General features: G+C 49.4%; 1 protein-coding gene across 2 annotated transcripts in view; it reads right to left on the bottom strand.

The window, feature by feature from the left end:
• DYNC1H1 (dynein cytoplasmic 1 heavy chain 1) overlaps positions 1-12,138 on the bottom strand; it is a 916,572-nt gene that overhangs the window by 362,128 nt on the left and 542,306 nt on the right. For both annotated transcript variants that reach the window (XM_069208347.1, XM_069208346.1), the window contains exon 52: positions 22-217. In XM_069208347.1, coding sequence (XP_069064448.1) covers positions 22-217 — 196 coding nt within the window. The remainder of the gene's footprint in view (positions 1-21; positions 218-12,138) is intronic.

Genomic DNA, 12,138 nt, shown 5'->3' with positions numbered 1-12,138 from the left:
GTGACAGTGTTATTAATTTACCTGATCTCGTCAGCAGAAAAATTCACAATTGTGGGAATGAAGTTCTCCCGCATAATGATGGAACGGATCTGTTTCCAATCTGTTGTACTTTCACCCAAAAGCAAGCATATGGACTCCAGTGCTAGCTTCACAGCACCAGGAGGATTTGCCATGGATCGGACCTCCACCAAGTGCTGCTTCTTAATTGATTTAACAGCTAGGAAATTAAATAAGATACATCAAACAGAAAGGTAAACATTGCAAATTTAAAGGTTAACAGCTTAGCAACAGAAGGTTAAAAATGCTTAAAATGTTTCAATACACAGATTTACCAATTGTAAGAAAATGGCCCTTGTTGCAGTTTCAGCCCCCCCCCCCCCCCCCCACGCACATATACCTTTTGCCTGTTGAGGCTGACTTGATTAAGAATGTGCTGGGATCATGCTAACCAGGCCCCAGCACCAGCACCAGTGTTCTTTCCTTAAAAATGTACCATTGTTTCCACAATTGGCACAACCCAGGCACACAGACAAGTCCCTTGTAAAAGGTACCAGTGGTACCAAGAGCCCTGTGACCAGGGACGGTCCCTAAGGGCAGCACAGCATGTGTTGTGCCAATCTAAGAGGCCCCTCACCTAACACATGCACACTGCCATTGCAGATTGTGGGTGTTGGTGGGGAGAAAAAGGCAAAATGAACATATCATCCTCCTCAGGGTGCCCTGCCCACCGAACACTGCCTGCAGCAAAGGTAAGGCACCCCGCTAGCAGGCCTTTAAGCCCTAAGGCAGGGTGCACTTTACCACAGGGGAGGGCATAGCTGCATGAGAAATATGCCCCTACAGCGTCTAAGTCCATTCTTAGACAATGTAAACACAGTGTGGCCGCATTAAGTATATGGTCTGGGAGTTTGTCAAAACGAACCCAACAGTTCCATAATGGCTACACTGAATACTAGGAAGTTTGGTATCCGCTGACTCGGATGGCCAGTCTCCTGCTTCAAAGAACCTGTGTAGGAAGTTGGCTCTGTATATACTATTTCAAAGTAAGAAATATTGTGCACAGAGTCCAAGGGTTCCCCTTAGAGGCAAGATCGTGGCAAAATTAGATAATTCTAATGCTCTATTTTGTGGTAGTGTGGTCGAGCAGTAGGCTTATCAGAGGGTAGTGTTAAGCATTTGTTGTACACACGCAGACAATAAATGAGGAACCCACTCAGACAAAATCCAGGCCAATAGGTTTTTATATAGAAAAATATTATTTTCTTAATTTATTTTAGAACCACAAGATTCTGAATTTAATTAAGTACATACATTTTAAGGTACTTCACACAGGTAAGTATGGAACTTTCAATTAAAACAGTAGTATACACAGTTTTGGCAAAAATGGCAATAAGCTATTTTTAAAAGTGGACACTATAAAAATCAACAGTTCCTGGGGGAGGTAAGTAATGAAAATGTCACTTACCCAGTGTACATCTGTTCGTGGCATCAGTCGCTGAGATTCACATGGTATGCATGAGCTCGCCATCTGGTGTTGGGTCGGAGTGTTACAAGTTGTTTTTCTTCGAAGAAGTGTTTTCGAGTCACGGGACCGAGTGACTCCTCCTTCTGTGCTCATTGCGCATGGGCGTCGACTCCATCTTCGATTGTTTTCCCCGCAGAGGGTGAGGTAGGAGTTGTACTATAGTAATAGTGCCCGCGCAATGAAAAATGTAAGTATGTACCTATTAAAGGATTAAATAATATATATACAAATGTACAAAATTGAAGGTAACTTCTGAACTGCTACAGGCTTCCGGGGAGGTGGGTGGGTCCATGTGAATCTCAGCGACTGATGCCACGAACAGATGTACACTGGGTAAGTGACATTTTCAGTTCGATGGCATCTGTCGCTGTAGATACACATGGTATGCATAGACTAGTAAGCAGTTAGTTCCCCATAAGCGGTGGTTTAGCCTGTAGGAGTAGAAGTTGTCTGAAATAGAGTTCTTAATACAGCTTGACCTACTGTAGCTTGTTGTGCGGATAGCACATCTATACAGTAGTGTTTGGTGAATGTGTGAGGCGTAGACCAAGTGGCTGCCTTACATATTTCCTGCATTGGGATGTTTCCTAAAAAGGCCATTGAAGCACCTTTTTTCCTTGTTGAATGTGCCCTGGGAGTAATGGGCAGTTGTCTTTTTGCTTTAAGGTAGCAGATTTGGATGCATTTAACTATCCATCTGGCTATACCTTGTTTTGATATTGGGTTACCTGCATGAGGTTTTTGGAATGCAATAAATAGCTGTTTAGTTTTTCTGATGTTTTTTGTTCTGTCAATGTAGTACATTAATGCTCTCTTGACATCTAATGTATGTAGTGCTCTTTCAGCCACAGAATCTGGCTGTGGGAAAAAAACTGGTAGTTCTACCGTTTGATTTAGATGGAATGGTGAAATAACTTTTGGTAAAAATTTTGGATTAGGTCGTAGGACGACCTTATTTTTATGTATTTGTATAAAAGGCTCTTGTGTTGTGAACGCTTGAATTTCACTTACTCTTCTTAGAGATGTAATGGCGATGAGAAAGGCAACTTTCCAGGTTAGGAATTGTATTCCGCAAGAGTGCATGGGTTCGAAAGGTGGGCCCATGAGTCTTGTTAGAACCACGTTTAGGTTCCATGAAGGAACAGGTGGTGTTCTTGGTGGTATAATTCTTTTAAGCCCTTCTATGAATGCTTTGATAACTGGTATCCTATACAAGGAAGTTGAATAGGTAGTTTGCAGGTATGCAGATATTGCTGCAAGGTGTATTTTAATAGAAGAGAAGGCTAGCTTTGCTTTTTGTAAATGGAGCAAGTAATTTACTATATGTTTTGGAGTTGCGTCTAGTGGTTGTATCTGATTATGATGGCAGTACCAAACAAATCTTTTCCACTTACTTGCGTAGCAGTGTCTAGTGGATGGCCTTCTGGCCTGCTTTATGACTTCCATACACTCTTGGCTAAGTTGTAAGTGTCCGAATTCTAGGATTTCAGGAGCCAGATTGCTAGATTCAGCGATGCTGGGTCCGGGTGTCTGATCTGTTGGTTGTGTTGCGTTAACAGATCTGGTTTGTTGGGCAGTTTGATGTGTGGTACTACAGACAGATCTAGCAGTGTTGTGTACCAGGGTTGTCTTGCCCAAGTTGGTGCTATTAAAATGAGTTTGAGTTTGTTTTGACTCAATTTGTTTACTAGGTAAGGAAGGAGAGGGAGAGGAGGAAAAGCGTAAGCAAATATTCCTGACCAGTTCATCCATAGGGCATTGCCTTGGGATTGCTTGTGTGGGTATCTGGACGCGAAGTTTTGGCATTTTGCGTTCTCTTTTGTTGCAAATAAGTCTATTTGTGGTGTTCCCCAGAGTGTGAAGTAGGTGTTCAGAATCTGTGGGTGGATTTCCCATTCGTGGACTTGCTGGTGATCTCGAGAGAGATTGTCTGCCAGCTGATTCTGGATCCCCGGAATAAACTGTGCTATTAGACCAATTTGATGGTGGATTGCCCACTTCCATATTTTTTGAGCTAACAAGCTTAACTGCGTTGAATGTGTTCCTCCTTGTTTGTTTAGATAATACATCGTTGTCATGTTGTCTGTTTTGACAAGGATGTATTTGTGGGTTATGATTGGTTGGAAAGCTTTTAGTGCTTGAAAAACTGCTAATAATTCTAGATGATTTATATGCAGTTTTGTTTGATGTATGTTCCATTGTCCTCTTATGTTGTGTTGATTGAGATGTGCTCCCCACCCTGTCATGGAAGCATCTGTTGTTATTACGTACTGTGGCACTGGGTCTTGGAAAGGCCGCCCTATGTTTAAATTTATACTGTTCCACCATAGAAGCGAGAGGTAAGTTTGGCGGTCTAGCAACACCAGATCTAGAAGGTGACCCTGTGCTTGAGACCACTGTGAGGCTAGGCACTGTTGTAAGGGCCTCATGTGCAGTCTTGCGTTTGGGACAATGGCTATGCATGAGGACATCATGCCTAGGAGCTGTAGTATTGTTCTTGCTTGTATTGTTTGGTTTGGAGACATGTGTTGAATGACCCTGTTGAAATTGTGGATCCTTTGTGGAGTTGGCGTTGCTACTCCTTTTGTCGTGTCTATTATGGCTCCTAGATATTGCTGTACTTTGCTTGGCAGAATGTTTGATTTTGCAAAGTTGACGGTGAACCCTAGTTTGTAGAGGGTTTGTATGACTTGATTTGTGTGGTTTGAGCATTGTGTGAGCGAACTGGTTTTGATTAGCCAGTCGTCTAGATACGGGAACACATGTATTTGCTGCCTTCTGATGTGTGCAGCGACTACTGCTAGGCATTTTGTGAATACTCTTGGAGCGGTTGTTAAACCAAAAGGCAATACTTTGAATTGGTAATGTATTCCTTTGAATACAAACCTTAGATATTTCCTGTGTGATTGATGTATTGGTATATGGAAATATGCGTCTTTGAGGTCTAGGGTTGTCATGTAGTTGTGTTTTTTGAGCAATGGTAACACTTCTTGTAGTGTGACCATGTGAAAGTGGTCTGATTTGATGAATGTGTTTACTACTCTGAGGTCTAGAATTGGTCTCAGTGTTTCGTCCTTTTTTGGTATCAAGAAGTACAGTGAATAAACTCCTGTGTTTATTTGTGTGCTTGGTACTAATTCTATTGCATTTTTTTGCAGTAGTGCTTGAACTTCTATCTCTAGAAGCTGTGAATGGTATTTTGATAAATTTTGTGATTTTGGTGGTATGTCTGGAGGGAATTGCAGGAATTCTATGCAATAACCATGTTGGATAATTGCTAGGACCCATGTGTCTGTAGTTATTTTGTCCCATGCTTCGTAATATTGACGTATCCTCCCCCCCACTGGTGTTGTGTGGGAGGGGTGAGTGACGTGTGAGTCACTGCTTGTTGGTAGTGGTTTTGGGGCTTTGAAATCTTCCCCTATTCCTAGGGAATTGCCCCCCTCTATACTGGCCCCGAAAACCTCCCCTGTACTGTCCCTGGTATGTGGGCGGTGCGGACTGTGAGGTGCTAGCTTGTGTGGCCTGACCCCGAAACCCTCCTCTAAAAGGTGTTTTGCGGAAGGTGTTATAAGATCCTCTGCTCTGCGGGGAGTAGAGTGCGCCCATGGCCTTGGCAGTGTCAGTGTCTTTCTTGAGCTTTTCTATGGCTGTGTCGACCTCCGGACCGAACAGAAGTTTTTCGTTTACTGGCATGTTAAGCACTGCCTGCTGAATTTCTGGCTTGAATCCAGACGTTCTGAGCCATGCGTGCCTACGGATGGTAACCGACGTATTAATGGTCCTTGCGGCCGTGTCTGCTGCATCCATGGAGGAGCGTATTTGATTGTTGGAAATGTTTTGACCCTCCTCAACAACCTGTTTTGCTCTTTTTTGCAGATCTTTTGGGAGATGTTCAATGAGATGCTGCATCTCATCCCAGTGGGCTCTGTCGTATCGCGCTAGCAGCGCTTGTGAATTTGCGATGCACCACTGGTTTGCTGCTTGGACCGCAACCCTCTTCCCGGCTGCATCGAACTTCCTGCTTTCTTTATCTGGGGGAGGTGCATCCCCAGAAGTGTGTGAATTTGCCCGTTTTCTGGCAGCCCCTACCACCACAGAATCTGGTGGCAGCTGAGAGGTGATGAATACAGGGTCCGTAGGAGGCGCCTTATACTTTTTGTCCACCCTAGGCGTCACTGCCCTACTTTTAACTGGCTCCTTGAAAATGTCCTTTGCATGGCGTAGCATGCCTGGGAGCATCGGCAGGCTTTGGTAGGAGCTGTGGGTTGAAGAGAGGGTGTTAAATAAAAAATCATCCTCTACTTGTTCAGAGTGTAGTTCCACATTATGGAATAGTGCTGCTCTAGCCACCACTTGTGAGTAGGCTGTGCTGTCTTCCGGTGGTGATGGCCTAGTTGGGTATGTGTCTGGGCTGTTATCAGACACTGGTGCGTCGTACAAGTCCCACGCATCCTGATCTTGGTCATCGTGGCTCATGGCGGTGTGAGCTGGCGAATGTGACGGGGTGTAAGTTGGTGAAGCCGGAGTTACAGGTGGAGGCGAGGGAGGAGGTGTTACCTTTTGTGCTGTTTGTTGCTGAGGAGTAAACTGAAGCGTTCTTTCGTTTGACAGGTGGAAGGGTACTGATCTTCCCAGTCCCCTGCTGAATAAAGATACGCTTTTGCGTGTGATCCACGTCAGTGGATTGCAGTTCTTGTTCAAATCTATGTTTCTTCATTTGTGAAGACATAGAATGCTCTTCAGTATAGGAGCCTGAAACAGGGTCTGATGTCGCTTTTTTCGGCTCCGAAAACCCTGTTGATTGTTTTTTCGGCTCCGAGGTAACCTTCCTCTTTTTCTGTGCCGAAAAGTCTTGGCCTCTATGGTCTTCGGCGCCACTGTCTCGGCGTCGATCCGTGTCGACACCGAACTCTCGGTGTCGATGCTTCTGTTTAGCACTCTCTCGGTCCCGAGGAGGCTGCGTGCCGGTGTCTCGACCGAAGTCGGACGATCTCGACACTGAATGGGCCTTTTTCGGTGCCGATTGTTGGTCACCGAGAATTTGGGTGGAGCCATGGCCGGTTGGCAGTGGCGTCCCCTGGGCCTTCTTTCCTTTTTTAAGTTCTGATCTCGACGTCTTACTCACAGTTTTTGTAGAGCCTAGCTCGTCGGAGTCTGAATCCTGGATGGAAAAGGATTCCTCCTGTTCCTCTTCTGTCTCGAACTGTCGACGCTCCTTTGGCGTGGACGCCATCTGCAGTCTTCTCGCTCGACGGTCGCGCAGAGTTTTTCGGGACCGGAACGCCCGACAGGCCTCACAGGATTCTTCGCTGTGCTCGGGTGACAGGCACAGGTTACAGACCGAGTGTAGGTCTGTATAAGGATATTTGTTGTGGCATTCGGGGCAGAATCGAAACGGGGTCCGTTCCATCGGCGTTGTTCTCCACGCGGTCGGGAAATCTACCCCGAAGGGCACCGAAGCGCTTCGATGTTCAACGCGTCGTCGTATGTGTCTATCTCGAACCGGATCGCAACGATACCGTCGAAAATCTTCCGTTTTCAGCTATCTTTCCGTTCCGAAACCCGGAGCGACAGGAACACGTCCGAACCCGATGGCGGAAAGAAAACAATCGAAGATGGAGTCGACGCCCATGCGCAATGAGCACAGAAGGAGGAGTCACTCGGTCCCGTGACTCGAAAACACTTCTTCGAAGAAAAACAACTTGTAACACTCCGACCCAACACCAGATGGCGAGCTCATGCATACCATGTGTATCTACAGCGACAGATGCCATCTAACTAGTTTGTTTCTCAGGTAAGTAAAGCACTTACAAGTTCAGTCCCCAGGGCATAGGCAGCCCACCGTTGGGGTTCATAGTAACCCAAAAAGCCCAGCACCAGCAACACAGGGCAGGTCAGGTGCAGAGGTCCATGGAGGGCCCAAATAACATAGGCACCTATGGAGAACAGGGATGCTTGGGTTTCAGTCTGCTAGCAGGAAAGTACCTGTGTCCTCAGGGAGCAGACCAGGGGTGTTTTGTAGAGCACTGGGGTGGGGGGGGGGTGGAGGGGGGGGTTAGGAGGGGGGTTGGGGTGGAGCGAGAGGCACACAAAATACACCCTCAGCGGCACAGGGGCGGCCGGGTGCAGTGTGCAAAATAGGTGCTGGGTGTTGCGTTGAAAGCAATGGAGGGACCAGGGGGTCACTCTGGCGTTGCAGGCAGGCACAAGGGGGCTTCTCGGGCCAGCCACCGACTGGGCTAGGATGAGGGCCGCCTGCTGGTTACTCCTGCACCGGTTCGTTCCTCTCAGTCCTGGGGGCTGCGGGGCACTGCTTTGTCCAGGCATCGGGTTCCTTTGTTACCGGGTAGTCACGGTCAGGGGGAGCCTCTGGATCCTCTCTGCAGACGCCGCTGTGGGGGTGCAGGGAGGTCGACTCAGGGTGTCCACGTCGTTGGAGTCGCCTGGGGGTTCTCTCTGAGGTGTTGGTTTCTCTGGACACGGGCCGGGGGAATCGGGTGCAGAGTGTGAAGACTCACACTTCTGGAGTGAGGCAGGAGTCTCTTTAAAGTTGGCTTCTTTGCTGCTGTTTTTGGACAGAGCCGCTGTCCACGGGAGGTTCTTGGTCCTTTAGGTGCAGGGCAGTCCTCTGAGTCCTCAGAGGGTGCCGGTCTCGCTGGATGCGTCACTGGGCAGGTTCTTTGAGTCTGGACACAGGCCGCTAGGGCTGGAGCCAAGTCAGTTGTCGTCTCTGCGGGGCTTTCAGGTCAGCAGTACTTTCTACAGGTTGGAGGAATCTGATTTCAGGGATGCACATAAATACTCAATTTAAGGGTGTGTTTAGGTCTGGAGGGCAGTAGCCAATGGTTACTGTCCTGGAGGGTGGCTACACCCTCTTTCTGCCTCCTCCATGTGGGGAGGGGGGCACATCACTAATCCTATTGGGGGAATCCTCCAAAACAAGATGTAGGATTTCTTAAGGCAGGGGTCACATCAGCTCAGGACACCTTAGGGACTATCCTGACTGGCCAGTGACGACTCCTTGTTTTTCTCATGATCTCCTCCAGCCTTGCCACCAAAAGTGGGGCCGTGGCCGTAGGGGGCGGGCAACTCCACTAGTTGGAGAGTCCTGGGGTGCTGTAACAAAGGGGGTGAGCCTTTGAGGCTCACCGCCAGGTGTTGCAGTTCCTGCAGGGGGGGGGTGAGAAGCACCTCCACCCAGTACAGGCTTTGTTACTAGCCACAGAGTGACAAAGGCACTCTCCCCATGTGGCCAGAAACATGTCTGGTAGGCTGCTGAAACTAGTCAGCCTACACTGGTAGCCGGTTAAGGTTTCAGCGGGCATCTCTAAGATGCCCTCTGGGGTGTATTTTACAATAAAATGTACAATGACATCAGTGTGCATTTATTGTGCTGAGAAGTTTGATACCAAACTTCACAGTTTTCAGTGTAGCCATTATGGTGCTGTGGAGTTCGTGCATGACAGACTCCCAGACCATATACTCTTATAGCTACCCTGCACTTACAATGTCTAAGGTTTTGTTTAGACACTGTAGGGGCATAGTGCTCATGCACATATGCCCCCTCACCTATGGTATAGTGCACCCTGCCTTAGGGCTGTAAGGCCTGCTAGAGGGATGACTTATCTATACCTATAGGCAGTGTGAGGTTGGCATGGCACCCTGAGGGGAGTGCCACGTCGACTTAGTCATTTTATCCACACCAGCACACACAATCTGGCAAGCAGTGTGTCTGTGCTGAGTAAGGGGTCCCCCGGGTGGCATAAGACATGCTGCAGCCCTTAGAGACCTTCCATGGCATCAGGGCCCTTGGTACCATAGGTACCAGTTACAAGGGACTTACCTGGATGCCAGGGTGTGTCAATTGTGGAAACAAAAGTACAGGTTAGGGAAAGAACACTGGTGCTGGGGCCTGGTTAGCAGGCCTCAGCACACTTTCAAATCATAACTTGGCATCAGCAAAGGCAAAAAGTCAGGGGGTAACCATGCCAAGGAGGCATTTTCTTACACCCGGTGCCTCTGGAGTTGCCCCATCACATAAGGGATGCTGCTATTCCGCAGGATGTAAGCGTCATGCACTGAGCCAGGAAATTTTGCATTAACATGGGAGATGTACTGGTCTGCCAAATACACAATCTGCACATTCATGGATGGTAACTCTTCCGGTTTCTGTACACCTGTTCACTCCTGCGTGGGGGGACCAAGGCCACATGTATCCCATCAATGGCACCTATGATGTTGGGGATATGTACCAGGGAATAGCAATCACCTTTCACTGTAGGCAAATCCTCCACCTGAAGGAAAACGATGTAGCTCTGCATGTGTTTCAGCAGGGCAGACAACACTCTGGACAACACGTTGGAAAACATAGGCTGGGACATCCCTGATGCTATGGCCACTGTTGTTTGAAAAGACCCACTTGCTAGGAAATAGAGTACTGACAGCACCTGCACCTGAGGGGAGATTCCTGTGGGATGGCGAATAGCTGACATCAGGTCTGGCTCCAACTGGGCACACAGTTCCTGGATTGTGGCACGATCAAGCCTGTAGGTGATGATCCCCTTTCTTTCCTCCATTGTTGACAGGTCCACCAGCGGTCTGTACACCGGAGGACGCCGCCATCTCCTCACCTGCCCCAGCGGACGGTGCCTAAGGAGGAGAACAGCGAGCACAGAGTCAACCAACTCTGAGGTACGCAAACACAGCTTACTCTGAAAATATTACTAAATCGAATTTTGCCTGTAATAGTGTTTAGGCAAGGCCTAGGTATGTGTGACGCAGTCAAAATTAAAGCCATGTGGGCCCCTGAAATAGCGGCTGCCTGACCTGCGAGGTGGGACAAGGGGATATGAGGTAACTGCGCTGGCATTGCACACCGTTGCGGTAGGCGGTCGAAGACCGCGGCGCAATTCTGCATTGGTTAACATAGGACCCTATGGGTCCCAGGAGCCAATGACGATGTACGCCAGCGGTGACGGTACGCACCGCCGCGGACGTGACCGCCATTTTCTCTCTGTTCAATCACTCGATACCTGATCTTCGACAGGAGAGGACCTACACTGCAAGTGCTGCTGTGACCTCAGTCTGGAAGAGACAATGGCTCGTGTGTCTGGGGAAAGGGCCCCTGCCTTCACCAAGGAGGAGTTGAAGAAACTAGTGGATGGGGTCCTCCCCCAGTACACACTACTCTACGGTCCTCCAGACAAACAGGTAAGTACACTGTGAGCATGCTGTATGGGCAATGCCTGTGTGGAGTGGGGTGGATGAAAGATAGGTGGGGGCGGGGTGGGGGTCGGGGGGGGGGGGAGAAAGAGGCGTGCATTAAACGACGTTGAGTGCATGTGCATGGGGATGCAGGCCAATTACTGTGACAGTGCAGTTGGTAATTACTACTTTTTCCCCTGTACAATTCCTGTAGGTCAGCGCCCACCAGAAGAAGGACATCTGGCTTGCCATCGCCAAGGAAGTTCGGACCCTGGGGGTCTACCACAGACAGAGCACCTACTGCCGGAAAAGATGGGAGGACATTCGCCGCTGGAGCAAGAAGACGGCGGAGGCCCAGCTGGGGATGGCCACCCAACGTGGGAGGGCTGCCCGTCGCACCATGTACCCCCTGATGTTCAGGATCCTGGCGGTGGCGTACCCGGAGTTGGATGGGTGCTTGAGGGGACCACAGCCGCAACAAGGAGGTGACTACACTCTCATTCTGCTTATTCAGCGCGCATTGTTGGTGTCTGGGTGTGGGAGGTGGGCTGTGGGTTCCCTCATGCCAGGGCGAGTTTGGTAGTGAAGTTCCCTTCTTCAGGCAGGCCCTGTGGCACCCCACCTGTGTACAGTGCCAACCACACCTAGTAAGGCTCCTGTGACATCCATGTGTGCAGAAATCGGCCACGTTGTAAGCCATGTCCCAGGGATTGAATAGTGGACCCCAAGTGCGTGGCGTAGTGCAGGGGGCTTCTGTGTCTGTCGTGTCCGCCAACTGTAGCGGTATGGCATGCACTGAACATGTCTTTCTTCTGTCCCCCCCTTTTGTCGTCTCCTGTTCTTGTGTGCATTAGCATCATCAGGCAGAGGAGCAGTGGCAAAAGAGCAGGAGGGAGCTGCATTCCACATGGACCTGGAGGGTGAGACTACGGACTCTGAATTCACCAGTGGGACGGACAGCGAGGAAAGCTCCACGGCGGGGACAGGAGCTGACACCAGCGAGAGACTCCTCCTCTGATGGGAGCTCCCTTGCGGTGGCAGCCCCATCTGTGCCCCCTGCGTCTACAGGTACAGCCGCCGCCCCCCACTAGCACCGCCATACCAGCAGCCCCTCAGCTTTTGCCCCGTTCCCGCTCATCCAGGAGGGTGGGCATCACCTTCGCCCCAGGCACCTCAGGCCCTGCCCCAGTCACCCCTGCTGCCCCCAGTGAGGACGCTATTGACCTCCTCAGGTCCCTCACTGTTAGGCAGTCTACCATTTTGAATGCCATTGAGGGTGTAGAGAGGCAGTTGCAACAAACCAATGCATACCTGGAGGGCATTCACTCTGGTCAGGCAGCCCTTCAGCGAGCTTTTCAGACTCCCACAGGCACTCACGCAAGCATCACACACATGCAGACACAACA

The sequence above is a fragment of the Pleurodeles waltl genome, chromosome 9, assembly GCF_031143425.1.
Source record: "Pleurodeles waltl isolate 20211129_DDA chromosome 9, aPleWal1.hap1.20221129, whole genome shotgun sequence".
Classification (NCBI taxonomy): domain Eukaryota; kingdom Metazoa; phylum Chordata; class Amphibia; order Caudata; family Salamandridae; genus Pleurodeles; species Pleurodeles waltl.
The sequence above is the reverse complement of the archived record's forward strand: the minus strand, read 5'-3'. Positions and strand labels throughout refer to the sequence as shown.